Source organism: Myzus persicae, unplaced genomic scaffold (assembly GCF_001856785.1).
Source record: "Myzus persicae strain clone G006 unplaced genomic scaffold, MPER_G0061.0, whole genome shotgun sequence".
In the NCBI taxonomy this organism is placed as follows: Eukaryota; Metazoa; Arthropoda; class Insecta; order Hemiptera; family Aphididae; genus Myzus; species Myzus persicae.
Genome location: NW_019100935.1, coordinates 1 through 21,787, shown reverse-complemented (window position 1 = coordinate 21,787; position 21,787 = coordinate 1). Strand labels below are relative to the sequence as shown.

Genomic DNA, 21,787 nt, shown 5'->3' with positions numbered 1-21,787 from the left:
ATAATTGAAAAAAAAATTACACAATTTAAAGCTTGCATTTATAAAATGGCAATTTCGTTATAAATAAAATAATATAAAGTTTGTTCTCTATTTTCTATTATTTGAACTTTTCTCTAATATTGTCTAAGTAAATTTAGGATGCAAACAACACTTAGGCTAATAATTCTTGTAATCGAAGCCTTTGAATTAAAAAAAATAATAAAAGTATCAGATTATGATTTATTTTACTATTGGAGACACAAAATAAGTATAATCTACTTTTGTTTTGTTTATTACTTGATACTAATAATACCTAACTATAATTTATAAAAACATATTCACTGTATAATAAAACTTTTTCTTTTTTTAAACGCATTTTGTTTATAATCAGTTAATAATACCTTATATTAAAATTCAAAATGATAACTAAACAATTACTGAATACAAATTATAATGTTAATAATTAACAAAGTAATGAACATAATATAGTTATTTGTTTAGAAGATAAATATATTTTTTATAAACATTCGCTTATATTTTTTTAAATTTATGTATACTTACGCCACAACTGCTAAGGTGTGTCTGAAATACTGCACCTATATTTATTATGATAGAAATGAGAATTCTACACAATATCATAAATTATTAACATTTAACATCAATATTTTAATATTTTTATTTAACTCAAAGCAATAAGAAGTTATTATATCATTAACTCATAATAAGTAATAACTTTCTTAGAGTACAATAATTAAATAATAATAATAATAATAATAATAATTATACAATTTATTTAATAAAAATTAATCATTTATTTTGTTTGATTTAACACATAATAACATTTCAAAAGTGTTGTCACCTAAACGATTTCTTCTAGGAGCCAAGATCTGACTCCCACTACTAAAGAGACGTTCAACTGGTGCAGAAGAAGGAAGTGTTGTATTGTACTTTAGAAATATTTCTTTAACAATAGGATAATTGTCTAAGGTTGTCAAGTCTTTCCGTCCTTCTTTTTTTTTTGAATTCAAAAACGATAGTCCCTGTACACTTGCCATGTTGTCACTTCTTTGACATGAATTGTCAAAACTTCCTGATGACTGAGAACTTGGCAATAATGTACTATAGAAATCATCGTCACTATCATTGTCTGATACTGTAGAGTTTCCAGTTTCATTGCATTCTGAGATGAACAGCTGTTTGCATACCTCAGAAAATTGCTGTGGCACCCAATCCAATCTTAAACTTGGGATGACTTACTGCAGCTAATATGTATGGCTTACTTTTTGGGTCTTTTAAATCAAAAATAAAATAATATCTTTTTTCTAGACCTTTTATAATAGCCTTTGACAATGCTGAACAGTAGACCAAATGATTTTGTTCCATTAATATATGTCTTATTGTAATAATAGTTGGAGCTACATATCCAAGATAACATGATTTTTCTCCCTGTAGTTTATCTAATGCTGTTGTTAAGGGTTCCATGACTTTGATGTATTCAACCAAAAAGTTCCATTCAGTCACTTTTAATTTACAAAGCTTTAATTGTTCGAAGCAATCGTTCACTTTTATACGGCAAAGAATAACCTTCTTAATGGAATCAAAGAATGAGTTCCATCGTGTAACTACAGGTATTGGAAATTTACACTGACATATTTTATAAGTTAGATCTGAAGCCACAGTACTTCTGCTTAACAAATTCCAGAATGATGAAAGTTTACCAAAGGCAGATCTTGATATTTTTTTGTAACTTAAATCTGTTATCTTGGCAGTATCAGTTGTAGCTACTAAATTTAAGGTATGTGCTGAACATGTCATATGATTCGACAAAATTATGTCAACGTCTTCGTTGTCATTATTTTCATTATCAGTGTCTTCATAATTTGATAAAATATCAGCTACATTTATTACTTCTGTATCGTCAGGTTCATTTTCCATATAATTTTGTATACATTCTGAATCTGGTCCAGAAATGTTTTCAGCACTTTGATCAATATCATCTATTAGCTGATTAATACTTCGGTCATTTAAGGTTAAGTAACTATTCGCAGTGGGTTCAGGCGGTTCAGCAGTAAATTGTTGACAATAAATGCGAAATGCTTTACCGAAATTAGACGCATTATCGGTGACTGTGTGGGATATTTTTTTAACATCAATTTTATAACTTGTCAAAATGTCAGAGATAGATTTTGCAATATTCATGTAATTATGGCTACCTTCAATTCTTCGACAAGCTATAACATATGAAAAACGCTGATACGTATTTTCTTCTATATAGTGCATGGTCATCCCCAAATAACTCTTGTTCGGTGAACTCCAAATGTCCGTTGTTAAACAAATATATTTTTGCATAGAAATTTTCACTATTAAGTCATTTACATAATCGTTATACTTATTTACCAACTTGTTGTTTATTATTCTTCTATCTGGCACAAAATTATCATTAGTCAATACAGTAATTAATTTTTTGAATGATGGTTTTTCACAAGTTGAAATAGGTTTCATTTCTTCTACTATATAATTGAAAATCAAATCAGTTACCTGAAATGTAAATAATGCATGTTAAATTATAGATTTATATCACAAATAATATCATTAATATATTTATCAATACTATAAATTTAATTGTATTTTTTCATTTTGGATCTTAAATCTGTAGTAATATTTGTATAAACTATAAGTTAAGTGATTTAATATTAGATAAACCTACATAGCTTCACATCATTGATAACTAAAAAATTATGCCGTTGTAATATGTCACAAGTTTTTACAAGTCAGAAAAGTTTAGAGATTAGATTTTCTACCAAATTAAAATAATTAATAAAACTATTAAATATTTAAATAACCATACAATTATCAAGCATTTATGATCAAGTTATATTTTTAAATATATTTGTATTCTTAAATTTTGTGTAGGTATACTACTTCTTTGTACTATGCTAAGGAAATAATAATACTTTTCATTATTAATGTTAGATTAAGTAGTAGATACTTATTTTATTATTTAAATTTGTTTGTTTCATTTTATTTGTTGGCTGTTGCACTCTTTATAAAAAAATCTAAATGTCTTAAGTTTTATCAGATGAATTATAAATTAAATTATTAGATTATCTATGAAATAATTTTAAAATATCATTAGTATTTTTATTTTTACCATTGAGTAAATTTAATTAATACATAGGTACAATTAAAAGACAATGGCATACCACGTATAAATATAATGTGTCAACTTTTTGATTTTGAAAAATCATCAATTTTAAAATAAATGACCAAGATTTAAGATATTTTTAAATACCTACTAGCAGCCGAGAGCAGTATTCAGGTAATTTTCATTAAAAGTAAATTTGAATTTTATTTCTATTGAGTAAAACACTACTTTATATATTATAAAATAATTTATTGATTAATTTAATTGACTAAATATCACTATTCACTAATTACTAGTTAGTAAGTATTAAGAAATATGTATAGGTATTATACCTAAGGTATATGACAGTTACATACCTTTTGTTTAGAGCATTTTTTAATAAAACCAGAATTATCTGCAGAATGACATATTTTTGTTTGCTTGGATGTCGACACATTGTTTGAACTACTGGACCTTTCTTTTTTTATACAATTTTAATTGATTCATCATTCCAAAGTGCACATGCTGAAAAGTTAGAAGTTAGTGAATACTAAATATTAGGTATAAAATTAATAGGAACGTAGTCAATAATACATTAATTTTAGGAATATATGAGAATTAAAAAATATGATGTTTTACAGCAGTTTTCAAAAACCAACTTTAAAAAAAATACAATTAATAACTAAGTGACTGACTAGGAATGAGCAAAGCAACTAAAAGTTAATATGTAACAGCTTTTAATATAAATAGTGACTATTTGTTACATTGTATTATTAATAAATAAAGTGGACCAGGGCCGGATTTGGCGGAGGGTCTTAACTCTTAAGAGCGCTTTCCCCGGGCAGCAGATGTTTGGGAGCATCTAGATGCTGTCACGCTGATATACTATAAAAAATAGAATGAATGTGATGTAGCAATGTAGGTACTGGATTTTTTTATCATTTGATGAAATTATATAAGACTTTGTAGGGAAAAAATCAAGATAAGCACCAAATTTATAAAAATGTATTTATATTTAAACATTTTGATTGTACTGTTTAGAATCAACTGTAAATTATAAAAATTTGAAAGTATTAAATTAAATTAAACTGTAATTATAATTTATTATAAATGTAACAGTGTGAAGGATTAATTTCAAAATTGTAATAAATAAAATGTTATGAGATTAATATAATAATTTTTAATCTTAAAAATATGAAGGTTTAATCAATAATATATTATATTGCTAGCTTTAAATTAATTTTGAAATTTGTGACACATGAACAGCGGTAGGTATTTCAAACTTTAAATAAACACGTTTTAAGTAAATTGACAAGTATTTGTTATAACGTGTGCAACTTTTACCATTTTTTATTTTTTTCCTCACTAGGTTACCTACATAAAATATTAAATAGATATTGGGTATTTTTAATTTGACTACTAGGGCCCTAGGGACCTCAAAATAGATTTACCGCGTTCATCTGAAAATTTAAATCCGGCCCCGGAACGGACTGAGATAAATTAATTATTAAAACTTACTTTATAGTGACTTAATAAATTTCCCGTCGAATTTGAATGAGCAAAAATTGTTTTTGAGCATTGTTGACACGACACAACCATTTTCAACTCATTGACTGAAACGATTTTATAGTACTTCCCATCCAATAAGTAATTTTGTGTTTCGTCAATTACAGTTTTTTCGTTAGATCGGTTGGACGGTCCTGGATCGCCAAGGCTGTCATCTGCTATATCATCGTGATTATCAATATCCTCATGGGTTCTTTTACCGCGAGGGTGTGAACAAATAAATTTATCCATCTTTAAGCTACGTCGATTGCCACGGTCAACACGTAGTCGACAACTGTAGTATAACAAATGTTATGTATATCTTTATGATTAAATTACTTCGTCGGTTATCAACGCACTGTTTTGATTTTTATAAGTGGTTATTCAGTAGGATATTGTGATTTCATTAGTATATTTATATTTTGTGTAGCTATTTTTAGTGGGTATTAATTATATTTTTCCCCGAATAAAGGTCCCCACACACTGCAGCGGTAACGGTAGCGGTGGCGGTAGCGGTAGCGGTAGCGATATAATGGGGACCTTGTATTGTAATGTAAGTGCCCACACCGGAGCGAAAATCGCCGGCGATAACGCAGCGGTAAAATACCGCTGCGGGAAATTGCTGCATGCTACAATTTTACCGCTACCGCGGAACGATATAGGTATATTGTATACCTATAATATTGTAGATATAAATATATTATATCATAAATTATTGTATAATATTTGTTATTTCTGACAAAACTAATTTGATTATAATATGAGCTAACTAATAGTAGCGAGAGATCTATGTAGTAATATCTAGTGCAAATAATGTGTAAACCTTTTTAAATTCAAAGAAATGTTCGTTTAGCTTTATATTCGTATACTATAATGAGTATAATATCGTATCTTGTATATTATAAATTACATTTTAATTTATGTTTAGTAGGTACTTTATCTAATATTTCCAGAAATTCTACACAACATGTAGGTATAACTTAGGTACATTTAATTAAGGACTTTTGATAATTTCATAATACACGTACAAGGAACTGAACTACTGAAATAATTTATTCTTAAAAGTTGGTATTTATTATGTTAGAATACGTTCCTACACCATTTCATTCGCCATTCGCTGTTGTGCTGTCGCAGTGTCATTTAAACTCGACCTTACCTTACCTTAATATTACCTTAATAAGTTATCATGACGATGAATCTTTCTAAAAAAGAAGATATCGAGAAATTAATTCTCGTTGTGCAAAAATATCCTCTTATGTATGATATGACGTCGACAGAATACAAAGATATAAGGAAGAAGGATTATACCTGGGATAACATCATAAGTCTAGAAATGAACGGAGTAAAAGGTAAGTACATTATTTAAATGTATATAATATTAATATAGTAATAATTTACTAATAATTGCATTAAATAATAATTGTGTATTATCAAAAGTATTATCGTATATGAACATAATATGAGTAATATTTGTTTACAAATATTGAAAACAAGTATACGAGTGTTCAACTGCATAATATTCTGCAATAGTATAGGATAATAATAATTAGAAAATTCAGGGGACAACTGTGTTTGTAAAGTTATGAATTAAAAAAATTTACAAAATGTTCACGAATCTGTATAGATTCATTCGTTCCTCTTCGATTAGTGTTTTCAAATTCATGTAAGGCCCCTCGTTGAGTTATTTCTTCTTCGTTTGAATCCAAAGTGTAATCAATATCACAATTTTTTATGCGCAAGTAATTATGTAAAATACATGTTGTTAATATTATTAGCTTTGTAGTTTGTTCTTTTAGTTCGATCGCACTTTTATAAACTCGCCATTTTTTTGTTAAGATACCAAATGCGTTCTCAACTACCCGCCTTGCTCTGCACAGTCTATAATTATATGTATCTAGTCTAATGTCATTTCTTGATAATCGGTGTGGAAATGGTTTCATCAAATAACTTTTTAAAGCAAAAGCTTCATCTCCGATAAGAACCATTGGGGTATTTTCCTCTTGACCAGGTAATGGTGTACTTTTTGGAACGTTTAAATTCCCGGCTTCCAGCCGTTTACCCATTACAGACTCTTCTAATATGCCTCCATCAGAATTTCGTCCGTAACCTCCAACATCAATACAAATAAATTTGTAATCTGGATCTACAATCGCCATCAAAACAACTGAACATTTTTTAAGATAACAAAAATTTCTAGATCCACTATTATCCGGACATTTGATGGTAACGTGTTTCCCATCAACACTACCGATACAATTTGGGAATTGCCATTTCTCGTAGAAACCGTGAGCCGAAGCTTCCCAAATTGCTGTAGTAGGCTCAGGCATAAACATTGGTCCCATTATCTTGATTATAGCTTCACATACTTCTACAATTATTTTACTAACTGTTGAAAAACCAACACGAAAGCTGTGTCCAATAGTTGACAGGGAATCACCAGTTGATAAATATCTTAAAATTAAAATATTCTATAATTAATACAAATAAGTTGTTTAAATGATAAATTTACTTAATAGATTTCATATTATTTTAATAACCTATATTTTTAAATAAAAATGTCGTTTGTACTAGACACTAGTCTTTGTTATACATTTATATATATAATGATTTATCCTACCAGAGTTGGGCATTATTCGAATTATTCCCAAAAATCAAATAAATAATAAATTTACCTAAATCCTATAAATAACGTTCGTACTAAGGTTTTTTTTAATAATATTTACTATATACTATAATTTTACATGTCAAAATAAGTATTAAATATTATTCATAATTTTAACGACTACAAATATTCAGAATGAAAAATTATAGATTTTGAGCGGAGCGAATATTGATTTTAAAATGATGTGTTTTTTATGTGTGTACACGATAAGTTGTCGAAATAATGCTTCGATTTTCAACTTCAGTAGCTTTTGAGGTTAGAAAGAGAATCTAGTTCGTACACTGGGGATGTGAAATTTAGAAATTCACAGTAGTTTTCAAAAGAACCGGAAAAAACAATAAAAAAAAATTAAGGAAATACGGGGATTTTTACGCAAAATCAATTTTTTGAAAAAATCGATTTTAGATATTGGCGTAACTCTAAAACAAATTACCGTAGACACTTGACATTTTCACTGGATGTTTATATTGGCATTTTCTATACTTGATAACATATTCAAACTATTTTTAAGTTATTTATAGAAATTATAAATTTTCCGTTTTTTTTTTTAAAAATTTTTTATTCTATAAATGTCAATAAGACTGTATTCATTGGATCAAAAAACTTGAGAATTTAATACAAGGTTCTCCATAAGTTGGTAGTAGCAGTTGGTAAATATTAAAATACATAGGCACGTTTTTTTCATAACCATTAGAAGTTCAAAAATATTGAAAAAATTTATTTTATTGAAAATTTACAAATTCTACTCTATATACAGTCTATACACTCATTATTTATTAAATGTTTTAACCTTTTATAAATACTTGTTTTACATATTATTATGGGTAATTTATTACTAATTAATATAAATATACTATATAGTTATTGAGATAGGTACCTATACACTAAAATGTGTTTATTTTATATTTTAACTTTTAAAGGAGAAATTTTAAAAAATAAATGGAAGAACTTGAGGGATTCTTACCAGAAATATTTAAAAGCAAATAGTACAACTACGGGACAGGCTGCAGGTGCTTCTAAAGGAAAGCATTTAGATTGCTATAAAAACTGGACTTGGGCTAAGCATTTAGAATTTTTAAGGCCACATTTTAAATTTGCTGCGTAAGTATTATAATATGTTGAATATGACGTATATACATGTATTCGCATTAATATTTCATATTAAGATAAAAAAATTTATTATACTATAAATATTTTATTTTGTTTTAGTACTTTGTCTAATGTTTTACCTGTAGAGGATAAAGAAATAAATATTTCTAATGAAGATAATGATTCTAATGACAAACAACTAGACGTTAACTGTACCGAAGAGTTGCAATTACCCGAAGCACCTCCAGTAACAGCATTAAAAAGTGAGAAAAATAAACAAGTTCCTGCAGCAGCATCTAACATTGATAAGGTTTTGGAACATTTAAGTAAGAAACAAAAAGTTACTCATAGTGCACTCGATCCAGTTGAGATGTTAATGTTAAGTTACGGTAAAACTATAAAAACATTTTCACCTGTACGTCAAGTCGTCAAGCCATTGCAAAAAAAAAAGTTTCAGAAATCATTTCTGAATTAGAATTTGAGGAAATAGCTGAAAAAGAACAAAATAAACAATATTACGATCATTATCGTTCCGAAAATTACCAGAGAATTTCTTCTCATTCTCAAGACAGGCAAGATCCTGATCCATATTTATATCATGCAGCTCAAGATACCGAACAAGGTGCAATAAATTTATCGGTTGAACAAAATAATTTTGGAGACAAATACACTAATAGTAGTTTTGATAGTAGTTACACACAATTATAATTTTTTTTTTTTTATTATTAATAACTAACAAATATGGGTTAACACCACGATTTAAGATATACAGGTTGAACATCGGCCTATGATATTATGCATTTTTCAAGACCGTCAAACTGAGTCTCCAAATCAGCTGTGGAACTACCGACTGGCGCCATCTAGCTACATTTATGCGGAAACTCAACAATCCAAAACGTACTATGGCAACGGTCGTATGTACTAAATAAGTAACTTCCTACTTAACTTCTAAGTTTATTATTTAATCTTAATACTTTATAGTTTATAGTTTATACCTAATATGATTTTTTTTACAAGTAGGTAGGTATTTATATTTTATTCCGTAACAAGAAATGAGAAATACTTCAGGTAAAAATGTTATGATTATTAACTATCGAGTATTATTATACGACAACAGTCTGTTTTATTCATTTTAAACATTAGTTTATTATGTTTTAACCAATTTTGACAACTTTTTTTTTGTTTTGTTTAATTTCTTATTAGCTTGGTTTTGCATATAACTATATTGCCTCATGTGCATAGTTATGTAGTAGGAAAAAATATTTGTTAGCATATCCGTTTGATGTTGACGAATGGTACATGGAAATTTTAAATTTATATTTTTTTTGAAAAATTCTTCAAATGTTTTTTCAAAAACATCATTTGAATTGGCATGTATGGCAAAGCATTCTTCTATGTGTTTAATTATAATATATAAATTACTATTGGGGTAAGTAAGAAACCCTTTTGTCTTCATATTAATTAAATCGGCTTCTTTACCAATTAAGTTTTCTGAAGTGTTAAGTGTTTTCAACCCTTTTATACACATATCACATTTTGTTCTGTTGACTAAACGTCTTGCTATATACCTATTAAAAAAAATAATCATAATAATAATTAACAATCGTTAAATTATTTATACTTAAGTAAAATTTTCATCAAAAATTAATATAATTTAAGATATATAGGTATATTTAATTACCCAGCTAAAAAATATATAATACAATCAAATACATTAGAATCGGCATAATTATGTTCTAATAAAATATCATCAATGTCCCAACAATCATCCTCAATAATTTGATTTATCTTTTCTTTTAATTTACTTATTTTTTCTATTCTTTCAGGAGTGTTAGCAGGATCATTTTTAATTTCTTTTAGGTCTGATATTGATATGACCGGTATAGATTCTAAAAAGAACAACATGTACACAATTGTTATAAACACCGGTAAGTGGTATTAGATAAATAGCAATATTTCTGTTAAATAAAATATTAACCTTCATTTACTGTACAATTCCCTGTTTTAGGCGGTTTCACAGCAGTGTATACAGATAACATACGGTACAACTGCAGGAAGGTTGGTGCCGTTGGGTGGTCATTTGGACCAGAAACTTGCCTCATTATTCCATAAAACTTCTATTAAGATAAATACAAAAATGAAAGACAGAAATGGTCATAGTTTCGTACTTTGTAATGATGTGTAAGATGCATTAAAATAACAATATAGTAAGTACCTCCAAATTATCCTGGTTAAATTTGGCAGTTAAGACATACTTGAAATCACATTCATATAATAAATACTTCACTAAATCTATTGTAGATTGTATTGTTATTCTGAGTCCTTCATATGTTTGTCGAGTTAAGAAATATTTTTCTTCAATTAATCCTTTGGATACATTAGACTCCCATTCATCTAACCAGACTATGGCTTCACTCAAAACCTAGAGCAAGGTTTATTACTAATTATTTTATTTTATCAAATTAATTAATTTATCCACAAATCTGTTTTCAAATGATTTTACTGTAACCAATTAAAAAACTTTATATTCAATTTTAGGTACTTACCTAATCTAATAAATTAACATTGCATGTATACAGTTTACACACTACTCTAACTCTAATACACTATACATAATATGACATAAATTCATAGCATACATACGTCCTGTTATTTATTACTACACAAAAAACACAAATGTTAACACTAAAAATTGCATTCCACTAAAATATTTAATATAGATTATACATTTACTATTTCTATGACATAGATCTAAATTATATATATATATTTTCACAGGCCTATAACATAAACATTTCACAATTACATGCAACACTAATTAAAACCTTTAAATCTTTATTATCTGGTCTTATTCCTTCTGCTGGATATTTTCGATTGAGTGCATCAAAAATATCATTCATGATGTATGTAAATTTGACCGTTTCCTCAGAATCTTTGAAGCACTCGTAATGTTTTTTTTTATAAAATTCTATGCCTATACCCATAGACCTACTAAAAATCTTAAGTCCAGACAAAAATAAAAATAAATATGAAATATTTTTGATTCATATAAAACTATTTAGATTAAAAATATACATACTTGAACTGCATTTTTAACTTTCATTTTAGAAAAGCTATTTAATTCAAAATGGTGTTTGGTTAATCTAGGACATACTTTAGTTAGGCTATTGCTTTCAATGCTGAATACTTTATAGTAAAATTCCCATTTAATTGGCGGCTTTAAAGGATCAATCTAAAGTGCATAAACAAATTATAGTTATAGTTATAGTGTAATGTAATTGTTTTAATAGATTTACAATAATAATATATTATATATAATCAATTTAATTTGAATCTACCTGAAATTGTTTATTTGTGTGTAAACGATTGCGTACTGTTTTAATAAGATGAGGGGCGTCCGAAAATACAAAAACTTTTCTTGAAGGATCGAAAGGGTTTATAAAATAGTTTTTAAAATCATTTTTCTTATGTGAAACCTATTAAACCATGTTCAATTTTATTAAAAATAAAATAAAATGATGATTAATATTTAATATTGTGTTAATACAATTACCCCTAATGAATTCCACATGGTTCTATTAGTAGAAGCCCCGTCAGAAGTTAATCCAACTACCTCTCCTCCAGAGTCTTCTATTAATAAAATAGCCTTAACAACCAACTTAGCTAGATCAACTCCTGTGAATAATTATAATAATTTTATATTATCTAGGTATTTTTATTCAATAAGAATAATATTATATTATTACCTTTTACAGGTCCATGCGAAGCAAATACTGCTACTGGTTGTGCTACATTTTCTCCTAGACTTTGCCACATAAAGACTAACCTATGGTTTGCCTTCAAGTTGCTTTCTTGTTTGGATTCAATTTCATCTCCACAGTCTTCTAACCCTGTATATGTTAGCGTCCTACTATTCACACTAATACTCTTCCTTAAGAACATTTCATCCAATAAAAGTATGCCTTTTCGTTGAAATTTATTTTTGGTTGAAAATTTCTTTTTTAAAAGTTTGAATAAATTTGGATCAAATCCACAACCGATTTTTATGGCAAGTAAATATTTCCGAACTGTGTTGATGCATGGCAAAGGAAGAATATTATGGTCACGCAAAAATTTATACCCACTTGGTGATCTAAATGAAAGCAAATCATTAAAATATCTACTACAACTCATGATGTACAGCTATACCTTATTTGAAACAACAAACAGAGTAATATCCAGTTTTCAGAATATTTTCTGTTTTTAGGGTTAACAACTTTAGAAGCTTTAAATATCTCAAAAATTAAGTCCTTTTGACTGTTAGGAACATTAGAGTTCTCTAAAATTTGATTTAAATTTTTATCTGATATTTCAACCATTTCGTTTTTAATTGTATTTAAAGCTTCATACATATTATTTATTTTTATAGTTGCTCTTAAATAATTTTTTTTGACAATGTCCTTTGTTTTTTGCATTTTATCAATCTTTTTCTTTTTGTTGGGTGAAAAATATATCCTTGAATTAAGTCTAGCTTTTTTATTTTTAATAATGTACCATAGCCTTTTGCACCATACACAAATTTTACTGTTAACATAATATTTAAATAATTAAAGTGTTAGGACTTTTTACCACTTATTATAGATATAGATAATATTATAAGTTGAAATATCATAAAACAATATTGAAATCACCTTCCATTAATATCATTAATAATTATTTTTGTACAATTGGAATGCCGCCATTGACCATACGATTCAACAAATTGTGGGCCAAAAGTTGATTTAATTTCAGTGTATTTACTGGTTAATATTGAACCATGACACACTTGTAATTTGTTCAACAACCCTATGACATGTTCCAAATCTTCTACACTTTCTGGTTTGTAATCAGAAGACAAACCAATATCTTCAGTATTTATTACCGTACCATATATATGGATGATTAAGGTAGAATCTATTAAACACAAATGTTATAAAATTGTAACTAACTTTAATCATAATTGTAATTATTATTTGTTGGATATAATATGTTAATCATACCTAAAGTCAAAATTATTTGTTTTTCTATGGCTCTTGAGAAGTCATCTCTATAAGGGCCCAAAATGTGAAATCCAATAAAAGTTTCTATATTATTTGATTTATGCCCAATATCAATGTACCATTTTGGTGGCATATTTATCAATTTGTACGAATTTAGTACTAAGTCAAATAATTTTGTAACTGCGAATGCCATTTTTGGTTCCTAAAATAATCATTATGTAGATTTCAGATTTATTAAAGACATAATTTTTTTTGTATTATTAAAATAAAATGTTTATATCTATTAATTACTANCTATTAATTACTATTTGTTTATTATTTTGGTATGGCGTTGTTTTAGTTAAGACTGTTGAAACTTCAGGAAATTTATTTTCCTCACTCGTGTAACCATAGGAGTGATCTAAATGTACATCTTCATTTATCTTTTCGAATATATATAAAAAAAAAAGAACAAGAGATTATACCTTCCTTGTATCTAGAATCTATGTATATTTATTTTAAATTATAGGTACAAACCTTTCTTTTTTTTGGTACAACAGCATAATCTGATTGAAAATCATTATTTTCTTTATTATACAAAGCTTCTCTACCATCTAGCTGTTTATGCAATGTGACAAGACACATTTTTGTTGTAATTATAATTTTATGTTTAAAGTAAAACAGAATAATACATACCATAACATTAGAATTTCGATCAATAGGTATTGCTCCTTCCCGTAATTTAGGCCTTTTGTAACATATCTAAGAGATAATATTTAAAACTACTAAAAAAATTAAGGTGAACTCATAGATCAATATTAATCTATGGTTGAGCCTATCTAAATTATTAAGTAATAGATTAATATTCACTAACCGAAAATTGACTTTGGCCTGAAACCCATGTCTTAATGATGTCATCAGTTTTGAAATGTACCTCACATACTCTATAATTGGATTTCAACTCTATACCAAGAGCATTTTTCCACAAATTAATTGCATTTTTAGGTATACCAAAAGTACTACCATTGCCTATACAATTCGGTACACAACACCGCATGTTAAAATAAGACAAACTTAATTACACTACACTGAATTTATGCAAATAGCATCGATCGTGGGTAACAGACAACAGTTATCAATATTCAGAGTTGAGAACATGAGAATATCATCATATTTCTCTATTGTTTTATATAAATAAAAAATATATTATTATGTAATTTTCAATATCAATTGGTAGTATTTAAAAAGCGCGGTAAAAATAATCAGTGTCTTATATCGGTGTAATACATTTATCGCTAGATGGCGCCAGTCAGTAGTTCCATAGCTGATATAGGTATTCAGTTAGACGGTCTCCTTATCACAATTCGATGTGTAACCAGTATATCTTAAATCGTGCTGTAAACTGATAAATCGAAGTGATAATATTCACTGCCAGTGCCGCCCATGACACCTGCGTATCACAAAGTTGCGATCATACCTAGTTATTTAGCCATGGTATATTTAAAAACTCAAGTTGTGCATTGTTATCGCATGCGCCCGTTAATTTTACCAATATCATTGTATTAAGTATTAACGTTGTATTATTATTATTGTATTTTCCGGACGGCTCTGGCGATCACAATTCACAATATTATATTGTTATCGTAATCTTCGCACAACATTATTCACATATGACTTGTTAAGGTACATATAAAGCATTGATTTTAGAATATATATAATATATTATATTCTAAAATCCTTAGATCATATACTAGTATATGGTTAAAGCTAAAATCAATGCTATAAAGTACTACTGTTGAGTTGAACAACTGTTCTGTTATAATTATTGACATTTAAAAAGAAAATTTCTTAGAACTAAATTAAGTTTTAATTTTAAGTTCTTATAATGCCTGGTAGTACGTGCCAATATTTTAACTGCGGTAAATCCTCCAGTAAATTTCCTAAGTGTAAATATATCGATACTCCTAGGCAAAAACAATTAAAACAAAATATGTTTACCCAACAACATCACATGCGAAATAAAAAAAAAACACATTTCCAAATTGAAAAATAGAATAAATAATTTAAAAAACCGTAACCAATTAAATAATTTAATTTCCTCACATAATTTTCCATCCAATAATTCAAGAGCTATTATTACTATGCAGTTTAGAAATAAACGTCGCCAATGGACCACCGAGGAAAAAAATCTAGCATTAACAATGTTTTATAAATTACCAGCAACATATCATTTCTTAAGATTACAGAACCTTAACCTACTAAGTACTAGGTCCGTCGACAGTTCGAGGTTGGATTAGTCAATTCAAATTTTTACCCGGTTTCGATAAAATATTTCTCGTCCATTTAAAAAAAAAAATTGAGTATAAGGAGTACAAAGAAAAAGCTTGTAGTATTTCTTTCGATGAAATGTCAATAAAAGAATTTTTAGAATATTCTAAAGATTTCGACTTTATAGAAGGTTACAAAGATCTGGGTAGATAGGGAAGGACAAGTTATTACGCAAATAGTTGTTTAGTCTTCATGGCAAGAGGTATATATTCACCCTGGAAAATCCCTATTTCTTATTTCCTTGCTCATTCTTCTGTTAATTATGCACTTCTCAAAAACCTAATTATAAATGTATTGCAAGAACTTTTTGATATTGCTATTTTACCCAAAGTTATAATTTGTGATCAAGGTTCGAATAACCAAAGTGCTCTGAAGTCATTAAATGTTACGGAAAATAAGCCTTATTTTTATGTAAATTAAAATAAAATTATTTCTTTATTTGACACGCCTCATCTTCTTAAAAGTGTAAGAAATAATTTGATCGGAAACACTTTTAAAAAGAATGAAAAAATAATATCTTTTAATGGTGTCATAGCAACTTATAACTTGGACAAAAAAAAATAAAAAAAGTAATACTCTACTTAAAATAACTGAAGCTCATAAACACCCAAACTCGTTTCAAAAAATGAGCGTTAAATTGGCTACTCAAATTTTTAGTCACTCAGTGGCATCTGCTTTACGAACATGTATATCTACAGCCGAATTAAAAAGCAGATTTTATAGATTTTATGAATAATCTATTTGACTGTCTAAAGAGCAGAAATTTATTCAGTGACAATCCATATAATTGTGCATTACCCAATTCAGGCGTACAATTTCTTGTAAATGCAACTAATTATTTCAATGATCTTTACAAAATTATTGTTAAAGGCAAAGTAACTCGCCCACTATACTTTGGCGGATTCACTCAATCTATAAACGGAGTTTTGAGTTTTTTTTGACGATGAAAAGAAAAACAATAATATACAGTTCCTATTTACAAATATATTAAATCAGGATACACTAGAAAACCTTTTTTTCAATTTTTCGACAGAAAGGCGGGTATAATAAAAATCCTACGGCGAGAACAATCAGAACTTCATTTAGAAGCACATGCATGTTTTCCTTAGTAACTTCAATAGGAACTAACAGTGAAATTAGTCAAAACATAAACGATCCTTCTTTAGTACAAGATGTTATTACACCTGACAAAAACATTAATGAAGGGTCAAAATCGTGTTCGGACACAGAATCCTCGTCATCGTCTTCCTCAACAATCAAAATAATATCAGAAAAATGTAACACGAAAAAATTTAATGAAACTATTAAGTTGGAAAATTGTTCTGTGGCATATTTTTCAGGATACCTGGCTAATAAATGTTTAAAAAAATTTAACTGTATCGAATGTAAGATAAATCTAATAATAGAAAAAAGTTTAAATGACAAGAATCAAATACTGTTAATTAATAAAAATTATTCTGATATTCAGGACTCATGGCACCGTCAGAATAATTAAATCACGTAACTAAAAATAATAATACTTTGTCTACATTTGAAACAATATTTGAGAAATGTCAACATAAGAAAAAATTAAGATCGAACTTATTAACAGTTTTAAAAAATTATGAATTAATATTAAATTGGATTGACGAAGAGAATAACAAGTGCACGGATCATTATGTTTTTATTTTAGAAAAATTTTTAGGACTTCAAAAACATTTTCAACTACATCTCATCAAATTAAATTAGCAAAATTAATAATTCTGAGTCATATTTAGTTATAACTAGAGCGCGGATTTCTATGCAATTGCATATTTCGCCAACTCCAGCGAAAAGGGCAGTAACTCACATTTTATCATTTTTCTGATTATTACATATTTTGATAAAGAATATTTTTCTCAATATTCCAACGAAAACGGCAGTATCTTAATTTCACCAAAGAGGTTCTAAATAAGCCGCTGTTATAAACACTAAAAATAGTTTTCCGCAGAAAAAGGCATTATCTTTAGTTAGGTACGTCTGTTTTCGTGGGTAATATGTTATTTAAAATAGAAGTAACTACAGATAATGTTTTATTTATAGTTTGTGATATGAAAATCCAAATAGTAATATTGTTGATAATAGATAATCTTAATTCTTATTTCTTATTATTATTCACAATAAAAATATATTAGTTATTCCTTATTACCGATAATTATTACATTGTTATTGAGTATTGACGCATGTCTTGTGTTAAATATTGTGTGATATATTGTTTTAACTATACTACTGTTTAATCATATTATACTACTATAATATACCTAATAATTATATTATAACTTATAAATCATTATAATAATATTATTATGGCTTCTCATTTGCAACAAACCGTCAAAATCATATTGTGTTAAATGTCTGTTTGGTGATGATGGCAATTGTGATGAGGTAGGTATCCATAAGTTATAATATTATCTTATAAAGTTAACTTATAATGTACTTACTACCTATACTTATAATAAAGTATTAAATGATAAATATATATTTTTTTTTAAAGTTTTTGGGTTCATGTGAAACACAATCAGAAATTTCTGATAGTGTTTTTGACTTCTATGAGTATGGGATAATAACCAGTGACGAAGAGTATCCTATGACATATGACACATTGTGTGTTGACCATACTACATTCAATGTAGGTAACATTTAAAATGCCTTAATACAAATAATAATAGCTTCTTAAACTAATATTTAAATAATTATTTTTATTCCAATTAGGTTTAATATTATTATATTGGTATAAAAAATGTAATAGTTGAGTACCTATAAATTAATATTATTTTTACTGAATATAGGATGAAGATGATTTACATATTATTAATAATTCCTGTTCTGAAGATGAACCAGCTGAATTATTAAATGATGACAGTGATTGTGATCCAGAATATATTCCACCCATAGAACTTATTTTAACAGATCAACAAATTAATGATGTAAGTATCTAAACGGCAATAATGATAGGTTATTATTATTAGGTACCTATTATATAGGTACCTAATAGTAGGTTGTATAATACCTGCCTATACAATCTTTATCAGTTATTAATTACTAGCATAATTATTGTATATTATTATATACTAGAATCATTTATATATAGGTAATTTATTACATAAAAAAAAATAAAAAATAGGAAGTTCACATTGCTTTATAAGCACAAAATGCAAAAATGTGTCCATCACTGGTAACTTAATAAATTATTATGTATTTTAAATCATTTTTTCATTAATTTAGTTAAATAATAATCTTATCATGGCATTCAATTTTTGTAACACAGGGAGAGAACTCGACTACTGTAAATAAAAAGAAAATGAAAACACAGATAAGCTCTAAATTAACAAGAAAACGCCAAATAAACTATTCTGAGTGGATGGATGTGAAAAGAAAAAAATTGTTGAATAGTGGACAGGAACATTTTAGTAGTGAAAACAAAAAAAAAAAAAAAGCTAAAGAAATGGGTCCACCATGCCCATTAAGTTGTCGGTTGAAATGCAGTGGCAAAGTGAATGAAGAGGAACGCAAACTATTATTTAACTTATACTGGGCATTAGGTGATCATACAAGACAGTGGGATTTCATTTCCAAAAATGTTAAAATGTTTTTAAAAAAGCAAAGTACTAACCAATCTGAGTCACGAAGAAACTTTTCCAGAACATATAATTTTACAATAAACAACCAAGACATTCAAGTTTGTCAAAAGATGTTCTTACAAACACTAGCAATTTCGGACAAAATAATTACGAATTTTTGTACAAAGCTTAAGGAATCTCCTACTATACCTTCAGATCAAAGAGGAAAACACAGAAGCCGACCTCATGCCATAAAGGATAATGTTAAAAAACAAATTATGGAACATATTGAACGTTTTCCAATCGTCGACTCACATTATACTAGAGAATATTTGACAGTAATCTATCGATATCAAAAATGCATCGTTTATATTTAGAATCGGTTGAAAACAATCCATCAGTTACTGATTCCAGAGTACTGAATGTTACTTTAAGACAATACTCGGACATTTTTAATAATGAATATAATTATGCTTTTTTTAAACCCAAGAAAGATATGTGTGATATATGTGAACAATACAGACTATCAACACCAGAACAAAAAAATAATTTACAAATTGAATATGATGAGCACATCTCTAATAAGATTTTGGCAAGAGAAAGAAAAAATGCTGATAAAAAAAGAGCAGAAAATGATTTCGTATTGCTTTATGTGGGATGAAAGTGATGGTAAACGTGGATCAAATGAAATTTCTACTTGTATTTTAAAATTTATGAAGATAAAGAAAGAAAATGGTATAAAGGAGTTTAGTTTTTACTCTGATAATTGTGCCGGACAAAATCGCAACAGATTTATATATTCAATGTGGGAGTACGCTGCCTACTCTCTAAAAGTTAATATCATGCATACATTCCTTGAGAAAGGACACACCCAAAATGAGGGGGATAATATGCATGCAGTTATTGAATGTGCCCAAAAAAAATAAAGCTATTTATGTTCCGGCACAGTGAGTAACTCTTGTTAGATGTGCAAAAGTAAAAAAACCCTATATTGTCTTTGAAATGTGTAATCAAGATTTCTTGGACTTCAAACCTTTAGTTGACAATCCAGGACTAAACTGTAAAATGTCAACAGATAATAATATTATTAAGTGGAATAATGTGAAAGTAGTATCGACATCATTTGAAAAACCTTTCATACTAAACATTAATTACAGTTTGGATGCAGACAGCAATTTTATAAGCTTAAATATTATATTGAAGAAAAATAGAGGAAGACATACAGCTCACTGTACACCTAAAAATGCTTATACTGAGAAGATTCCTATAGATAAATCAAGACTTAAAGATTTGTTATCACTCTTTGTGACAAAGGACTTATACCGACAATGTATCATGATTTCTACCACTCTTTAGTTACAGCTTAAGAGGACACTCTTCGGTCGGTATCTTAACTAATATTTTACTATTTTTTATGATGTTTTTAATTTTTTTTTTTTATTGTTTAATAATTATTTTTTATCATTTAACTGATTTTAACTATTATTAATTAACTAATTTGAATTGTTTAATTCACAGTTATTTTGTTTTTTACGAATTGTTTAATTCACAGTGATTTTGTTTTTATTTTAATACCTAATAGTATGATACTTTGTTGAATAATTAATTAAATATAATATTTAAAATTAAATTTGAAGTTTTTTTTTAAATCTACATTTTGAATATACCTTATGAATTATGATGAAAGTATTTTTTTCTCGGTCAAAATAACTAAACAATATTAATATTATAATTAATAACGTGAGTTACTTCTATATGAAACAGTAATTTTCCATTTAAAATGGAAGTAACTTGAGTTACTGCCTTATGAAAAAGTTATGTACCCGGGAAAAAAGAAGTAACTTGAGTTACTGCTTTATGATAGAGGAAGTAACTCACAAAAATAGAAGAAGAAATAAAGTTGATATAAATAGAAATTTATAGTTGTGTAGTACACACAAAATTAATGAAAATTTTAAAAAAAAAACAAAAAATTAAAAATAGAATTAGAATTCATGGTGGTAACTTGGAATGGCTCTCCTGGAAAATGATAAAATGTGAGTTACTGCCCTTTTCGCTGGGGGTGGCGATTTGTTTCCTTTTAATATTTTTGGATTTTTGTCAGTATTCTCTACGAATCATCATAATTTGAAGCAAATGGTGAAATTTTTTTTTTGCATATTTTTGCATATTTCAATGTTATTGCATAATTTTGCATATTTAGGCAAAATTCAAAATGTATTGCATATTTATTGCATATTGAAGCAAAAATTTAAAAAAATGTATAAAATAATATAGTATAATCAAGTAGAAAAATTAAAAATACATCTTATGGGCACGACGTAAATTTAATAAAAAACTGGAAACTCAAAATATGACTTTACATGAAAGCTTTCCAATAATTGACTATATCAAAGAAAAAATTAATTCTATTCCTGGGCCAAAAGGTGCAACACTTACTACAAAATTAAATGAGCTTTCCAATAAAAATAAAGGTCTAGAAATT

The 21,787-nt window shown here is 27.4% G+C and overlaps 1 protein-coding gene across 2 annotated transcripts; it reads left to right on the top strand.

Moving 5' to 3' along the window:
• The first annotated feature begins 9,158 nt into the window (after window positions 1–9,158).
• Window positions 9,159–13,543, top strand: LOC111026905. 2 transcript variants are annotated; one of them, XM_022305084.1, is made up of 4 exons: window positions 9,159–9,313; window positions 10,226–10,327; window positions 10,408–10,606; window positions 12,155–13,543. In XM_022305084.1, exons 1-3 carry the CDS (start codon window positions 9,187–9,189, stop codon window positions 10,509–10,511), a joined length of 333 nt encoding a protein of 110 aa, XP_022160776.1. In that variant the 5' UTR covers window positions 9,159–9,186; the 3' UTR covers window positions 10,512–10,606; window positions 12,155–13,543. The 2 variants fall into 2 exon arrangements, with proteins under 2 accessions (XP_022160776.1, XP_022160777.1); XM_022305085.1 differs by lacking the exon at window positions 9,159–9,313 and adding an exon at window positions 9,366–9,467.
• Window positions 13,544–21,787: the final 8,244 nt, after the last annotated feature.